Source organism: Callospermophilus lateralis, chromosome 1 (genome assembly GCF_048772815.1).
Source record: "Callospermophilus lateralis isolate mCalLat2 chromosome 1, mCalLat2.hap1, whole genome shotgun sequence".
NCBI classification, from domain to species: domain Eukaryota; kingdom Metazoa; phylum Chordata; class Mammalia; order Rodentia; family Sciuridae; genus Callospermophilus; species Callospermophilus lateralis.
In genome coordinates this window covers 93,831,049-93,848,848 of record NC_135305.1, presented here as the reverse complement: position 1 = coordinate 93,848,848, position 17,800 = coordinate 93,831,049, and the positions used below count along the sequence as shown (strand labels likewise).

General features: G+C 39.4%; 1 pseudogene and 1 gene segment (V, D, J or C); both read left to right on the top strand.

Annotated features, from left to right (window-relative positions):
* The first annotated feature begins 7,263 nt into the window (after nt 1-7,263).
* LOC143405680 (nuclear receptor-binding factor 2 pseudogene) lies at nt 7,264-8,107 on the top strand (annotated as a pseudogene).
* A 4,344-nt stretch (nt 8,108-12,451) lies between these two features.
* LOC143397661 (T-cell receptor gamma chain C region DFL12-like) overlaps nt 12,452-17,800 on the top strand; it is a 31,556-nt gene continuing 26,207 nt past the window's right edge. The window contains 2 exon segments of the C gene segment in view: nt 12,452-12,494; nt 12,595-12,914. Of these exon segments, the coding sequence occupies nt 12,452-12,494; nt 12,595-12,914 (363 nt within the window).

Genomic DNA, 17,800 nt, shown 5'->3' with positions numbered 1-17,800 from the left:
CTAATAGAAAACATTTACTCTTAAAAGTGTTATTTAAAAAATTACTTTTCAAAAGAATTCATATGCATCATGATAAAACTCTTTGTATATTATTGAGCTAACATCTGAAAGTTGTTGATTAGGAACTCTGCAGCAGGCTCTGCTTGCCCATATTTTATTTCTTTTGCTTTAATGAAGTATGCTTCTTGTAATAAATAAATTGTGCCTTTTCTCCTGATTCTTGCTGATACAGTCTGCCAAGTTAGAGAAAATGCTGATGCATTCGGTGCACAGAGTAGCTTAGTGGGCTTGTACATCTTCCTTGGGACCTGGGATTTCAAGCATGGGGCCTCAGTGTCCTGGGAGGAAAAGAATTGCTTTTCCAGTGGGTAATGGGTATAGAAGAGAATGGCCATTCTCAACTCCACCTCTTGGATCCTGGATCTGAAGCTTCTGGCCATGGCATGGATGCCACTATATCTTGGCCACTGGGGAGGATGCAGTCAAGGTCACTTGTCAGAGAGGGAACCCTGGCTTCTCATCCCTTTCTCTTCCCACCCTATTGCTGATGCTTCCCTTGACTGGTCCCAAATATCACCTAGACAACAAGCAACCATTAATGCAGCCCGTGGGTCAGACCCTTAAGGAGTGTGGAGGGCAGAGAGAGGTGGAGAGTAGATCTGGAAGAGCAGAGAAGACACAGAGCAGATGCCAAAGAAGTAAGTGAGGCTTATCCCCCAGTGAGCACAGCACCCAGAGAGCAAGAAGACAAATTTACCTGGTTGCATTCATTTCACTTTCCACACAGCCACCAAGATCTGATCTCTAACATGACAAGCCACATTGTTTTTCCTTCAGTGACACATAGGAACCTGGAAAGTCTTGAGAGAGTATCATTAAATTCTGTTAATTTATCTTGATTATTTAATAGGGAGGAACATATAGAGTATTTGTAATGCTTCCCCCGCCCATGTTGAGGAATAGATTCAGAATTTGTGGAATTACTAAATAAATTATCAATATATGAGTAGAATAAAATCAATAATAAAAGAATCTATATGTAGATAAGTGATGATCATGCTTTGTTAACCAATATTACGACAAAACCAATTCTGTGTTCTTGATTTTTTTCTTTCTGTTTTTCAACGCTGGAGAGCTAACTCAGGGCCTCATGCTATGGTAAGCAAGCACTCTAGCACTGAGCTACATCCTCAGTCCTTGATGGTCTTTAAAATAATAATTAAGTACAGAGTAATATAATATTCCCAGCTCTTCTGTGGCTATTGAGAATAGAGAAAAGACTGCCATATTTATGCCATCTAAAATCAATCCCCCATACATTTGTTATGGTTGATTTTTTCTTCTGTACTATTTTTAAAATATCTTTGCTTATTTATTTATTTATTTTTATGTGGTATTGAGGATCCAACTTAGTGCCTCACATGTGCGAGGCAAGGGCTCTGCCACTGAGCCACAACCTCAGCCCCTCTTCTGTAGTAGTCTTTTCTACTTTTGAATCACCTTTTCACTGTTTTAATCACTTGCTGATCACTAGGATTCTACTGTAGTTCCATTGAATTTCTTTCTTTTTTTAACTTCTAAAGTTATGAAGTAATTACCAAAAATCTATACTTATATTTTACAAATGAAACAATCAAAATGTGCATTCTATGTGCCTTAGTTCAGTAGATTACTTTGACCATCTTTATTTTCTTCGCTTAGCTGCTGCCATGCCAAAAAAAAAAAGAAAAAGAAATCAAACAAAATGCCATCAACAACAAAGAAAATTGAGAAAAGTTAATTAATTTGTTTGTATAGAATTTATTATACTAAGTAGTCTCTCAAGGTCCCAAGTTCTGTAGGAAAATAATGTAATAATGTTCTCAAAAATATAGTAATGCTAGCTATCAATTAGTGATATCTTACATGCTAAGTTCTGTTGTAAGCATTTCATATAGTTTATGTCCTTTAATCCTAACTTAAAACATGGAAGATAGCTATTAGTATTATCTCAGTTTTGTAGATGCTCTATAGGTAGAGATTTAAGACTTTGATAAATTGATAGCTTGATAGCTTTTTTTTTAATTTTCTTTTTTTGTTTCTTTCTTTCTCTCTCTCTCTCTCTCTCTCTCTCTCTCTCTCTCTCTCTCTCTTTCAGATACTGAGGATTGAACCCTGGGGTACTTTATTACTGAGGTATATCCTCAGTCCTCTTGATTTTTTTTTCTTTCTAGATAGGATCTTACTAAATTGCTGAAAGTCTTGCCAAGCTGCCCAGGCTGGCCTCAACCTTGTGATCCTCATGCCTCAGCCTACATATTGCTGGAATCACAACAGTGTGCCAACACCATACCCCGCTGAGAAATGGCATCTGAACCCAGTTCTGTATAATTTCAAACTCCTGATCTACAAAAGACTGAAAAGTTTTTCTAATGAGACGTTTCAGGGGCAACTGAATTTTGCTGTTTCCTTGCTGTTCATTTCTTTACCTGCAGCCTTAGGTTCAACAGTTCTTCAGAGTCACATGGAGTCATTCAAATTGATGCTTCAATTGAGTGTTAACTTAGAAACAGTATCCAGAAAATGTTGTAATACAATCTGTTTTTTCTACTTCTGGGTTATGAGCAGGTTTTGTATTGTTTTGTTTTAGAATGAAAAAAAGGATGTGATAAAAAATATGCTATTGAACAAACAGAAAAGCATCAAGATGGAACACAAAAATATGCCCCTTGACCATCAGCTCTGATGCTCAACCTGCTGTGGAGCACAGACATGTTATTCAAAGTGGATGGAAAAGGAAGTTTAGGACATACCCAAATGGAAGCCTTGCCTGAGATGGCCACGTTCTGTTCTGCTTCCCTTGTAACTTCCCAAGGAGGACCTGACATGGGCTGAGGACCAAATGGGTGTCAGGTCCTCAATTTTATATGTTTTTGTCTTAGTTAGAGACTATCATCCCCTCTATTAGATGAGGAACTTGGGATTCAGTGTGACAACAACTTCCAACGTCAAGCAGACTTTGTTAATAGCAGAGAATGGATTTAAAGGCAACTTTGTCATTAAAACTTACCCTTTTTCCTACCACACCACCATATTCTGACCCAGAAATAACTAGAATAAAAGATAAAGAGAAGTTGTAGGGTCAGACTTCTCTGTATATTCATGCAGATGCAGAATGCGTGCCTAAAAATATATCCCAATAGGGAATTTGATCCTTTAATGAAAAGTGTTTGCACAGAATTCCAACTTTTTGAATGAAGCATAACTCCAGCAATCAAATATCCTCCGTAATTAGATAAATAATGGTAGGAGCAGCGCTATGCTGTTCACGATGTACCTGAAAGGAAATAAAGAATTAAACAAAGGATTCTTTGGTTATCTAGTCTTTTTTATGTATCTAAGTTCCCTAAGAATACAGAAATGAGTAGATTGTTGGTAGGCTTCATGGAGCTATAAAATTCAAGTAAAAGTTTGCCAAATTACAGATTCTTAATCTAAAATTAGACTTCACAACAGTAGCTATGTGCTGAACCTGCTTCAACAAGGAGGCAGAGGAAGGAACACAAAGGTGCAGTGTGCAGAATCCATTGAGCACCAATATTATACCATGTGCTGTGTCCAGCCCCCTCCTTAAATTGTTGCTGGGATGTAGGTGTGTTTATTTCGTTTTCATAGCTGAAGGCATCAACAGTCAGAAAGCACCAAGTCCAACTCGTAGCAGGCAGAAGAGGAATGAAAAGGACTGGCTGGTTTCCTGCTCCCTTTTGAGGCACACAAAGTAGACTTAGTGTTAAGAAATGGAATAGAGTTCCAGTTCATTCCTTTTGGAACTTCCTTTGGATTCAAAATATCATTGATTAGGTAGAATAAGCCAAAGTATATAAAAGTGTTTTGGAAATTGGTGCATGTTTACATGTACCAAGGTAAGGAATTACAGTTTCATTTTATTGTTTTTCACTCATTCCACTAAGATCTCTAATAAGAATTATCTCCTAATGACAGCCAATATTTATAGAGTTCTCCCTAGAGAGAAATAATTCTAATTGATTCACTAAAAGGATATAACAATCACTCAAAACAAGTCCTGATGTAGCAAAAAGAATTTAGCAACATGTATATGAAAGCAATAGGTAACTGATGAAGTAAGGCAGTACAACTGAGGGACTGTTGTTATTGTGTCCACCTCCTATTTCTCAAGAAAAGAGGTGGTAGCTGGGTGCAGTGGCAGATGCCGGTGGTCTCAGAGACTTAGGGAAGCTGTGAAAGGAAAATATCAAGTTCAAGGACAACTGGGTAACTTAGTGAGACCCTCTCTCAAATTAAAACATTAAAAAATTGTGGATGGCTGGGGATGTAACTCAGTGGTAGAATGCCGATTAAATGATATTGCTCTTGGGTGAATATGAAATTTATATGATGTTTAGCTGCTGTTTCATTTTGTTCCCACCTTGACTAGTACAAAAATCTCAAGGTAGTAAGTCTTATTAGCTTCCTAAAAAGATAGCTAAACTTGTAGTCTGAACTCCAAGCATTCCTATATCCAGGGGAAATTGTAAGGTCTGACAACTTTTACAACCACAGTGGGATGGGAGCAGCACTGACATCTAGTGAATAGAGGCCAGAGACGCTGCCAAACATCCCATAGAAGACCATCCCTCCTCTACCACTGTAACAAAGCTTTATCAAGCCCCAAATATCAACAATGCAGAGGCTCAGGAAACCTTGACTAGATATACTATCCACAGATTTTCCAAGAGGTCAACAAAATTGTTAAGTCCAACCAGGTCAGTTATGAGCTATGTCCAGCTTGCATGTAATGGGAGCCCATAGAATCCCTGAAGCAATAATTTTGCAGAATTTCTCTATAAAACACTGTTGGGAGTGCCATGACAATGCCTCTTCTTCCAGGTAGGAGGCAGGGAGTCAGCTCTCCCACATCCACACCACAGTGTCTCTCCACGTCCTGCAGCCAATATGGGTCCAGAGCAGAGCTCTGTTGTGGGGTGATGGAAGGGCTTAACCTGTATCTTGAGGGTTTGGTGGGCACAGAGACCAGAGATGACCTGACCTGAAGAAGTCCACAGGTGGCATGCAGTCATAAGAGATTTGGTAACTTGGGCCAAATTCTCCATAAAATCAACTAAATAATCCTGATAAAGTAACAAGAACAACAAAAAGGAATCTCAAGTTTCTAAGAACCAATAGAAAATTAAGTATATAACTTTTTACTTTAGCAAATGAATTGATTATTTTGCTGTCATATGATATGGATAATGCTCCATGTGTTGCTGACCAATTAGCAACCTCAGAAATGAGAGATGTGGGTATATAGTCCTGAGATGCCAATTTTCTCTGTTGACATTGTAGGAATTGTACCACCCAATCCTGGCCTGGCACCTCCTGATCTAGTTCCCTATCTCTGTAACCTTTTTCCTGGGCACAGATCATGAAAGACAGGATATTATGGGTACAAATATTCGTCTGCTCTTCACTTTGGGAAAGTGAATTTGTTCCTCTATTTCTCAAATTCGTTGAGGGATACTCTTTTAAATGCTATTTTATTTCTGGAATATTATAGTTTGATTGAAAATGCAAGTTCTATTTTTTTGTTTCTAGTAAATATTGGATAAATACACTGGGAGCAAGTGGAAACATTTATTTCTGTATTCGAAATGAAGCACATGTCTTCACTGCAGGATATTCAGGTACAACTTTTCTTTTTTATTTGTCCTAATTAGTTAAACATGACAGTAGAAAGCATTTTGATACATCATACATAAATGGAGTATAAATTCTCATTCTTCTGATTGTACATGATGTAGAATTTCACTGGTTGTGTAATCACATGCACACACATACAGTAATAATATCTACCTCCATACTTCTTCCCCTCCCTTCACTCCCCTCTGTCTAATCCAAAGTCAGGTACAACTTTTTAAACATACTCAGGTACTGAAAAACACCAAACCAGACTCTTGAGGATCTATATTTATTTGGGGAGGAACAAAAAATAAAACTACGTGAATTCAGGCAAAGAATTCCACCTCTGAGGTATATAATTCTGCCTGCTTCCCTCTGGTACTTAATATGAAGTTCATACAAAGAGAAAACATCATTATCTACTACAATGTCCCTAAGAACCTATCATGCCATTAAAGAAAAAAAATAATGAGCACACATGCCCCGCCCCTGGACATGTCTGTGACCACATCCTCCCCAACATGGAACTGCCTCCTCCAGTCTTGAGCCCTGCTAGGCGTCAGCCCCAGCTTGCAGCACTTCCTGTCTTCCACACATTGAAGCCTCCCTATCAGAGGAAACAGGAAAGGGAGTCTGATGGATATCAACTGCACCCCCAGATGCCAGTAACAGTGCCCCCAATGTTTGGTTTGGCATCATTTCCTGTTGAATCAGGTTCATATGTAGACACTGAGTATGCTGGTACTGCCTGAGCATCTCAGAGAGCAGGCAAACTCCACTATTCCATTTCCCTGAGATTTCCAGTAATGATGAAATATTTAAGAAAAAGTTCTGGGAAGGAACAGGAAAAACTCATATCCATTCAGCCCCATGATGCACTAGATGTTCTATGTGTTCAGAACCTCAGGGGACCATCATAAAAACTCTAAAATAAGCCTATGGATGGAAGAAAGAACTGATGCATACAGAGGGTCAGTGACCTGTTCAAACACAGGTCATAACATTTCAGTAGAACCCTTGAGCCACACTGAATACCCTTCAGTTTATTAAATTTATAAGAATATACTGTGGCATTTGAAGGCAAATGTGGGCTGGCTCAAGCCCAGCAGAGTCTGGCCAAAATAGAATGAACTGTTGCTTGAGAAGTCATGGCCAAACGTCATGTAGGGTACACAACTGGAAGAGTTTCCTTTCTGGAAAATTCTGCCTCAGGGCCATTCTCCTTACTGGACAGAAAATGGTTCTTGTGAACCTCCTTTATCAGAAGTCATGAATAGGATATAAGGAGAGGGATTAAAATCCAACAGCCTGAACTAACTAGTATTTTGGATGTGAAATGAGGATCGTGTTTTGGAAATAGAGTTTTCCTCATTTTACTCTCCTCTGTAAGTCATGTTTCCTGTATGTAGCCCCTTCATTATTAAGGCTAAACCATGACATTTAAAAACCCTGGAAGAGACCACAATGTCTCTGGGCGCACTGAGAGGTGGCTGTCTCCAAGCCTGCCTCGAACTCTTCTTCTACTCCCCTCCATGTGCCCTCACCGCCGCTCCCCTTCCTCAGGCTACCGCTCCTGCAGGGTCTATGGAAGTAATGGAAGCACCTCTCAACCTGGCTCATCAGCAGAGCAGACGAGCAGACCATTTATTAGCTGCAGGGAAATACGAAGAGGCTATTTCTTGTCACAAGAAGGCTGCAGCATATCTTTCTGATGCTATGAAGCTGGTCAAGTTATTTATCACTGGAATTACAAAGGGATAGCCACATGAAACAGCTCCTCCTCATCCAGGAGAGGTGGAAAAGGGCAAAGCGTGAAGAACGATCAAAAGCTCAGAACACAGACAAGGATGTAGCTACCCATCTTCAGGCATCTCACAAACCCTCTGCTGAGGATGCAGAGGACCAGAGTCCCCTTCTTTCTCTAAAGTACAGCCCTTCTACAGAGAAACATCTCCCTGAAATTCAGGGAGTCTTTGACAGGGATCCAGACACACTACTATTTTTATTTCAGCAAAAGAGTGAGCCAACAGAGACATATATTGGAAGCAAATCCCTGAAGGATGATAAAACAATTATCGAGGAGCAGGCAACCAAAATTGCAGATTTGAAGAGGCATGTGGAGTTCCTTGTGGCTGAGAATGAAAGATTAAGGAAAGAAAATAAACAAAACTAAAGGCTGAAAAAGCCAGAATTCTAAAAGATCCAGTAGATAAGGAGCTGGATATGGGTGCTGATTTTGGAGTTATGGAGCTTGCCACCACATTCAGACACTGCTATAGCTTCTTCAACCTGGCAGAAATTTGCAGCAAATACTGGGAAAGCCAGGGATATTCCAATACCCAATCTTCCTCCCTTGGATTTTCCACCTCTAGAACTTCCACTTATGGAGCTATCTGAGGATTTTCTGAAAGAACTTATGAATAATTAAAATAGAAGGCTTTTGGAGAGATCAGAAGAAATTCAGCAACACAGTTGAAAAGAAGAAAAAATTAAAAAGGGAAAACCACATACAAGGGTAATTCCAGATGTGCTTTACCATCTGGCTGACTGGCAGGAGCAGCATTGCCAGGATGTGGGAAACAGTCACTGTGAAATATATTGCATATCTGATCTACCCACTCGAGCTAAGGGTTCCCACTTGGCAGACAGTAAACTCTTGGAGATTCACTTTCTCCTGATACAAACCAAATGGCTACCTGGAATAATTTTCTCAAGCACCAATTATTTTTCTTCAGGGTTAAAATGTATAAAAGTGTGTTATATAAAATGAATCTATAATGCCATAAATAATAATGTAAAACCTAAATAATATGTAGCCTGAGGGGCTGCCTTGTATTTGAAACATGCTTTCTATCATGCATTGACTGTATGCATTTTGTTATGCACATTTTGTTTGTTTAAGTAAGGTGTGTAGGATATACACCTTTCTAGATGAAACTATATGTGCCACATTTTGCACTAATAATATAATGATAACCTCAAGACTATCAGGAGAAGTATTTAAATTTCCATTTTATGAAGAAAGGAACCAAATTATTAGTTATGCTATTTTTAAAAATTACCAGTTTACATAAAATTAATCAGGGTGCATTTTAAGTTCTAACTTTGTTTTATAATGCATCACTTAAAAATACTAAGGAATGATTCTTTGCTTTTAATGATGCATAAGTGGAAGTAATGCTAGTTGGCAGTAAGAAATCAATAAAGTAATTGTGTTTTTGCTGTTTGTTTGTTTGTTTGTTTTTTAAAGAACACTGGAAGATGTGACTAGACCAAACCCCTTGGATCAGTTAGTTGAATGACAGTGGGCTTAAAAATCAGGTGCAGTTAAAAGAGAACAATAATTTTCTAAAGTTTGAATCTCCATTCAGAAGTTAAAAGACAATCCCACAAAACCAAGAATATAAAATTTTACTGCAAGTACTCGGTAGGATAAACTCAGAGTATGAAGTCAGCATTTACCCAGAGAGAAGGGTGGCATTTCTAGCTGGGAAGTGCTATGAGATGATGGGAAGAGTTAGAAAGGCAAAGAATTGAATGAAGGCCATTCATTTTCTCTATCCCCAGAGTGCCCTAGCTCAGAAGTGATAGAAACTCCAACAGAGCCCAAGATAGTCCTGGGGAGAATCTGAGAGCTTCAGTTGATGTTGAGCTTCTTCAATACTGCCAGGGTTCACCAACAGTGGAAGATATAAAAATATCAGCCCAACCCAGCACTTTTTTCCCCCTGGTGTATACAGAGGAGATCTAAAGCCTCCAGGGGTCTCTAATAGGGTACAGGGGTGCTGAAAGTGTCAGGAAACACATTGCATGGGATTTGGATGACAAGCTGTAAGTGGAAGCTTTGCATCCATCCCAAGGGCTTGGTGTAGAGTCAACAGTGGTAAGTTCAGGTCTGTTAGTGCACCAGCAGATTCAGAGGAGTCCAAATCCCAGATGCCACAGAGGAAAGTGTTGAGGACACACAGCAGGTAGCAAGGACTCATCCTCTTCCCCTGTAGGGGATGTTCCAAATGCCGTTTTGTGCTGATTTCAACCTGATTAAGGCTTCTGTCAAGACTGTGTAAACAGTCTGAGTGAATCAGAGACTGTCATTCCTTTATCCTAAGACCTCCAGGGGGTGTGGATGACACTGACTGAATCATAAGGGAATTGCAATAAAGAGAGGGTACTCCTGATGATTCAGAGTGTGATTCTTATGTCCAGGTGTTGCAGCAAATCAGTTAAGAATAATGGATGTGCTGCTGGAATCCAAGTATTACAAAGTAGGGACCTCTGTCTATCTAGTCTCTGTAACATTCCCAGTTCTTGCATGGAGTTTGGACTTTGGCAGACCCTTGATGCATATTTACTGGAATAAATGAGTCTTTGCAAGCCATGGAGGAGGCACAAGTGAACTATTTCCTGTAACGAATAGTAGAATGTGCAATCTAGAGCCCCGAAAAGAAAGAAGTGAAATATACGATAGGAAGGACATATGGAAGAACTCAAATGTCTTGTTAAAATGTTAAAAAAAAAAAAAAAAAGAACACAGGTTTTGGAATTATACACTCTGGGACAAAGTACTGTTCTGCCACTTATTCCTGTTTGATCTGAAACAAAAATGCTTGTTCTGTCAAAGCCTCTATTTACCCATTTGAAAAATGGGAAAAACAATAACAGTGCCAATTCAAAATATAAGGAACAAAGGTGTTCAAGTGCCAGCAAGTGACTGCACCAAGGAATGTTCAAAATGAATTCAAGTTGTTCATGTATAGAGAATTACACAACATAAAAATAAAAATACCTATTTTTACAGTGTTTACAATAATAAGTAAAAAAAAATAGTCTACCTTTGTTCAAATCTTTATTTCATACAATTCATAAAGAACAAAATATGTGTCTGAAACAGCCATTTGTCTGTCATTTTCCCCTCTTAGTAATAATGTACTCTTGCGTTTATGGAGCTTCTCACCTTATGATTTTTGGTGCAGAATGAATTCATCCCACATAATAGAAAAGAAAAATGTCAAATATGTTCTCACCATCAGTATTTAGGTATAGGGAGATGGTGTGGGCTCCACCAGTTAGACACACTCCCTAAAGCATGCTCATAATATCCAGCCACACAGAACACAGGCACACAGCCACTGGACTGAAGGGTTTGGAGGACCTGTCAGCCATGAGTATACTGGGGACCTAGTGAGTTCCAGTGTAGTTATGGCCACCCCTGTGTTAGCAGTACCCACAGCCCCACACCAATGCCTTCAGACAGACCCAGGAAGCAAACTCCATTGGTGTCCCTCTCTACCATCTTTCTATATTCAGGAAAAACACTTGTGTGAGAGTAGCATGAGTTCTTTTAATGGTAGCCCAAGGACCTTCTGGATTAAATATTGGAAAACAGAGAATATGGGGCAGCTATTTCAGAGGGAAAATGTAGCCATCTAAGCCAACCAGTTCCTTTCCTTTTTCCAATGGAGGCCCCCGTGGAGACTGAGTTCACACCTGCTACATATGGGATTTGACAAAGCTAAGAACAAGGTCAGGGACAACCAGCATCCAAAGCTAAAAGAGCTCTCATACACCCAAATTTGAGAATAAACCACATGGAAGTCACAAAATGAAAGTGAAGAAGCTTAGCTGAAGAAAAGAACATAGCAAAAGGCATCTCCCTGACGTGCAAATAAAATAAATAACTAAAAATATTTGATGATTTCCCTTGACTTATGCAGGTAATTACTTCAAAATAACCACTAAAGCATTTTAAGAAGGAAAGTGGTGGGAAAATGAAGTGATTGATAGGAAGGGGAAGCTAAATGTTAAATTGTAGTTATAGTAGTAATAATAATTAATAAAACTAAAAATATACTATATGATATATACTATATTACTAGATATATCATTCAGTATGCATAAAATTTTGAGACAGATATCATTATTGCATCTCTTTTCAGAGGAAGCAATCCAGACACAATGAAGTGAAGAAATTTGCAACTGTCAGGCAATTCCTAAGTGATAAAGATGGAAAGCTAATAGATGTAGACATTGAAAAATGCTCCGGTGCTATTGTTGTACCCACAGAAGAATACAAAACCCTGAATATAAATGTTTATATCCACAGAAATATTTTCATATCCATATACCTACAAAGAAAAATCTAGAAGTTAATACACCACACTGGTAATAGTTGTTGGCCTTGGTTATGTAATCATGGATTTTTTGCTTCCATTTTTATCCTGTTTCTATGAGTTTCTTCATGAGCATCTTCACCAGCATGATCTGCTTATCAACCATGTGAATTTGTGGAGCCCTTCTCTTCTCAGTACCTCAGAATTCTCAATTCTAAAATGCAACTACAAGTATTCAAACTGTGTGAATATAGCCAAGGTTAAAAATGGGGAGAACATTTTGAAAAAAAAAGTATAGCAAGTACTTTTGAATATTTGCTATTATGAAAATATTTATTAAATATGCAATATGAAAAAATAGGATGCTGAGAAAAAGAGTTCATAAAATAGCTCCTGGGCATTTTCACAGAAACTAGAGCCCTTCCTGGTTCCACATTCATACAAAGAGCCCTATGGTGACCATTAGCCCTATTTTAATATATGCAAGGCAGGCCTGATGAGCGCGGTGCTGAGTCTGCAGTCAGCACTGAAGGGCCCAAGAATCATCTAACCCACCCCTTCCTTCCCTCTTCCCAGTTCAGGTCACACCCTCCTGACACTGACCTGAGACATCAAGACACCAGGTCCCCACCACTTCTTGAGGACATAGCCTGGAAGTCAACATGTCACTGCTGCAAGTTGTCACCTTCCTTTCCTTCTGGGCTGGTGAGTCACTCTGCCCATTTCATTCTTTCTTGATGAGTGACTACAGTAATTTTTTCATGTTTTCTTCTCATATTCTCATATTCTCCTTTTCAACTCACAGTTGGACTTGGATTGTCAAAGGTGGAGCAGTCCGAAATATCGGTTTCTAAAGAAATAAAGAAAAGTGTTAGCATAAATTGCAAGATATCCAGCACAAGTTTTGATACTGAAGTCATTCACTGGTACTGGAAGAAACCAAATAAGACTTTGGAGCATCTGATTCAAGTTTCTTCAATAAAGTCCCCAGCTCGAGGTTCCTTGAATGGGAAGGACAACAAAATAGAGGCAAAAAAGTATTCTCAAACTTTGTCTTCAGTCCTCACCATATTTTCCATAGAAAAAGAAGACTCAGCCACGTACTACTGTGCCGGGTGGTCCACAGTATTAGAATTGTTGAGACAACCCACACAAGATCTTCTCCTTGGGCCTGAGCCCTCCCACATCCTTTCCTACCACAACCAACTCCACAGCTGGGCTCCCAGCCACAGGCTGCCTTCTCTGCAGCCCTCCTGTGCTCTCCAGGAAACCATCATTGGCCCTGGTTATAGGAGTTCACAGCTAGGCCCAGGTATTGTGCTTCCAAATGTCCAGTTGACTCTATTTCCTAAGGGGTTCTAGCTCTGTCTGTAGACTGAGAGGCACAGGCTTTGCCAATGTTCATCATACCAGCTACCAGAGGCATTTGGTAAGTGCAAGGTGCAGGTAGAAGGGGACTCATAGTGTATCATTGTTGCCATACATAATCAAGACAACCCCTGCGCAGTGTACCCATCACTGGTCCACTGCATCATGAAGAAGTTAAAGCTTAGAGGAAAGGAGCCTAATGATGGACACCCAAAGACAAGAAGTCATGCTCTTTTGAACTAGGCTGAGAAGTTTAAGAATTGCAATTCTGTAAGTGAATGCCAGGATATCTGTGACACATTCATATGGAGCAGATGTCCTTTATATGGGAGATGTGGCGAGGAGGATTCTTCCAGCTTCTGTTATCAGAAAAGAGCTTGAGCCACTGAGTCCATTAATTGTGCCTACAATTTTGGTAATCCTTGGTCCTCCCTGTTAAAGAAGCTGCCAAGACCAGAAGATGACTGTTATGATTCTTCACATATTTCGTCTCTTAATCTACACTGCTGTCAGGTTAATTCTGTTATTGTCATTATGCATACCTGACTCAGGAGATAAGTGAAGCGTTGAGTGGTTCAGGTCCAAATCACAAAGCTGATCCGAGTAGGTGGGAGTTGAAACCCAGGTAATCTGGCTCCACTGAACTATTATGCTGCTAAACTGTTCACTCCAGTAAGAATGGCAGCCATTATGAAATCAAACAATAACAAGTGCTGGCAAGGAGGTGGGGAAAAGGGTACATTGCTGGTGGGACTGCAAATTTGTTCAGCCAATTTGGACAGCAGTATGGAGATTCCTTGGAAAGTTGGGAATGGAACCAACATTTGATCCAGCTATTCCCCTTCTCGGACTATACCCAAAAGACCTAAAAAGAGCATACAACAAGGACACAGCTACATCAATGTTCATAGCAGCACAATTCACAATAGCTAGACTGTGGAACCAACCCAGATGCCCTTCAATAGATGAATGGATTAAAAAAAGTGTGGCATTTATACACAATGGACTATTAATCAGCACTAAAAAATAACAAAATCATGGCATTTGCAGGGAAATGGATGGCATTAGAGCAGATTATGCTAAGTGAAGCTAGCTGATCCCTAAAAATCAAATGCAGAATGTCTTCTTTGATATAAGGGGGGCGACTCAAAATAGAGCAGGGAAGAAGAGCATGAGAAGAAGATTACCATTAAATAGGGATGAGAGGTGCATGGGAACGGGAGAGAGAAGGGGAATTGCACGGAAGATGGTAGGAGACCCTCATTGTTATGCAAAATTACATATAAGATGCTGTGAGGGGGAAGAAAAAAGAGAGAGAGAGAAACGTGTCACAGTAGATTGGGTAGAAAGAGGTGATGGGAGGGAAGGAGAGGGGAGGGGGGGATAGGAAGGGTACCAGAATACAATAGACACTAGTATGGCCCTATGTATAAATGTAGCTGTATAATCAATGTGATCCTGCAATCTGTACATGGGGAAAAATAAGATTACATACCCCATTTGAATCAAAGTATGATATGTCAAGATCATTGTAATGTTTTGAGCAACTAATAAAAAAATTAAAAAAAAGAATCCATGGTCTAATGTTTAATTTTGAAACTCTTTGAAGGATAAAAGGGATTTTCAGGTTAGGCAGATGCAGGAGAGGGCATTAGACATGTGAACCCTCAGTTCTTCCTCTCCTACCTCTTCGAGCTCATCATTCTTTGATTCTACATCTTCTTTGATTCTTTGTCTACAGTGTTTCTGAGCATGACTATTTTTTTTTAAGAGAGAACTATTGTTCTGCTAAGTCTAAATATAACTTTCCTAGTTCTCCATATTTTTATGGAAATAACCAACCAAACAAACAAATAAGAAAACTGCTCCTGAGATGAACATACCAAATGCAAAATCAACCTTTTCTTTTCTTTTCTTTTCTTTTCAAGAGTATCAGTCTTATTTAGAATATTCAAGTACAAAAGTGAAAATTTATGTATCTGTTGGTGGGACTGCAAATTAGTGCAGCCAATTTGGAAAGCAGTATGGAGATTCCTTGGAAAGCTGGGAATGGAACCACCATTTGACCCAGCTATTCCTCTTCTTAGACTATACCCAAAGAACCTAAAGACAGATTACTACAGGGACCAGCCACATCAATGTTTATAGCAGCACAATTCACAATAGCTAAACTGTGGAGCCAACCTAGATGTCCTTCAGTGGATGAATGGCTTGCACAGGTGGCAGCTGCCTTGTTGATTCATGCACCCTCCTGTAACGAAAAGTATTCAGTAATAGCCTTTTGCTGCAAGTTTTTTCCTGATAATCCTTCTTCTGAACTTTCTTTTTCTTTCTGACTAGAGTTTCTGGGCTCTTATCAACACATGCCCTAACTGCTCTTGGTTCCATTGGGGTGCCTCCTTCCCTTAGTAATTTACTTCTCACCCCTTCCATATTTTCGTCACAAAGACAATACAACATTTCAAGACAAAACAAGACACAAACATACTGTATCAATCTTCTCCATTTTCTCGAAATAGCCATTTTTCCTCTCGCCCTATCTGTCTAGGGATGAGCAGATTTGCTCCAGTCCTATCTAGGGATGGGCAGCTTTTTTTTTGTCACTTACCCCCCAAGTGTCCTGGGGCTCCCCTTACGGGCCACCATCTGCCGGAGTACGGCTGCAGCAAAATAACCAGGGGGTGACGAGCAACTTGTGTAGAATGATACAGCAGGAGTGGGAGCCATTTATTGTAGGACAACAGAGGTATTTATACATTTTACACAGCTTATTTAAATTAGCATAAACTAGATACAGCAGTCAACCAATAAGGAATCTCCACACTTAATGGCTTGCTGGAGTTACTTCACAAACCACTCCCTCTGGCATTTTGCCAGGCCCCATCCAGACTTGTTTACAGACTCTAACATTTCTCTGGCAAAATGCCAGGCACCATCCTGACTTGTTTACAGACTCTAACACCCCATCACTACAGACTCCAGAAGAGAATGAAGTTCTTCTTTTTTTGTAGCTTCTTCATGAGTTGTTTGTTCATAGGACTCTCTTCTTTGCTTGCAGTTGGACTAGGGTAACTGGAGCAACCTAAAATATCAATTTCCAGAGCAACAGATAAGAGTGCTCACTTAACTTGTATGTTATTCCTCTCTAAGTTGGAAAGAGAAGTCATACACTGGTACTGACAGAAACATCTAATAAATAATTCTCAAAAAGAATTAGGTGAGAAGAACAAATTTGAGTCAGTAAAAGTTCTCAAACTTCCATTTGACCCTGAAAATAAATTTCTTAGAGAAAAAAGATGAGGCTTTGAACTACTGTGCCTGCTGGATGAACACAATAGAATTTCCAGAATAACTTCCACAAGATCCACCTCCAGGTCTGTGCCCATTCACTTTCTTCTCATATGAGCAGCGACAGTGGCTGCTGAGCTAGGTGCCCAGGCTGATCCACCCCTCCAGCAGCACTTCCAGAGCTTCCCAAGAGGGGCTTCTGGATTCTGCTCTCCCAGTGAGCCCTGCATGGTGTCAGCAATTATGCTTCAAATTAAGAATAATTTGGAACTATTTTCTGTTAAGTCAGGTTATCAGAGAACTCTGAAAATACAGGGTTCACAACATACTTCATCTGTTTATTATCTGACTGTACATAGATTTCCAATAAATGAATGGTTCAGAATGAATGCAGGAGAAGGTTAAATGCCTGGGAGACATGTACCTTTTATAAAGATTTCCTGTTATTGTTATATTCTCATTTCTTTCATGAGCATCAGAGGTTTTCAGAAATAAAATGATCTGTCAAGCACAATAATTTATTCCATTTCACTAGTATCCAGTGCTCAATCTGAATAAATCTAGTGACCTTTATATCTATAAGTAAATAATCCACTATTAGAGGTCCATGAGAGACCAAAGTACAAATCCTGCCTCTGGGGAAATTAGGCCACAGCTCTATCTATACTCAGGATTCATGGCTGGAAGAAAACAAGTCCTTCTCCAAGCGTATGCCCTGGAGATTTTGTATATGAGAATTATGCAAAGAAAACAAAAAATCCTGAATAAAAGGACAGGCACTTAAAAGGGGAGATAATATTTCCCACAAATTAGCAAAGTAAAAAGTAATTATTGACAATTATTTTATGTTTATTCTGTGAATACCAGCTGGATGTGAATTTTCAAGGAATAATGGGACAAAATACTAAATGTGAAGCTATACAAATTCCTCTTCTATTTTCTTAAAGTCTATTTTCAAAAAAAAACATTGAAATTAATGAGGCAAAATTTTCATATCAGAAAATTTTATTGTATTTATAATGTTATTAATATGGATTTCTTATCATATAATATCCATGCATACATTTTACCCTCACATCTGAAATCACTTCAACGCATTCTTACTCCATTTCTCCCTTCTAAGGATCAGATTGTGCTTTGAGCAGATATGCTGTTGAAGCCCAGTGAGGGAACACTAGGGGGTGCATGGCACATTCTGAGAGGCAGACTCAGAGCTTCCTGTCCCACACCCTGTCCTTGGTGATTCCTGACCCTGGGGTTACAGTGAGAATTACCAGAGTACCTAAATCTCAATAGGTCTCATCTCTTACCTAATGTGCACAATGGAAGGAAGACTAAGGGAGGGTAAAAACAGT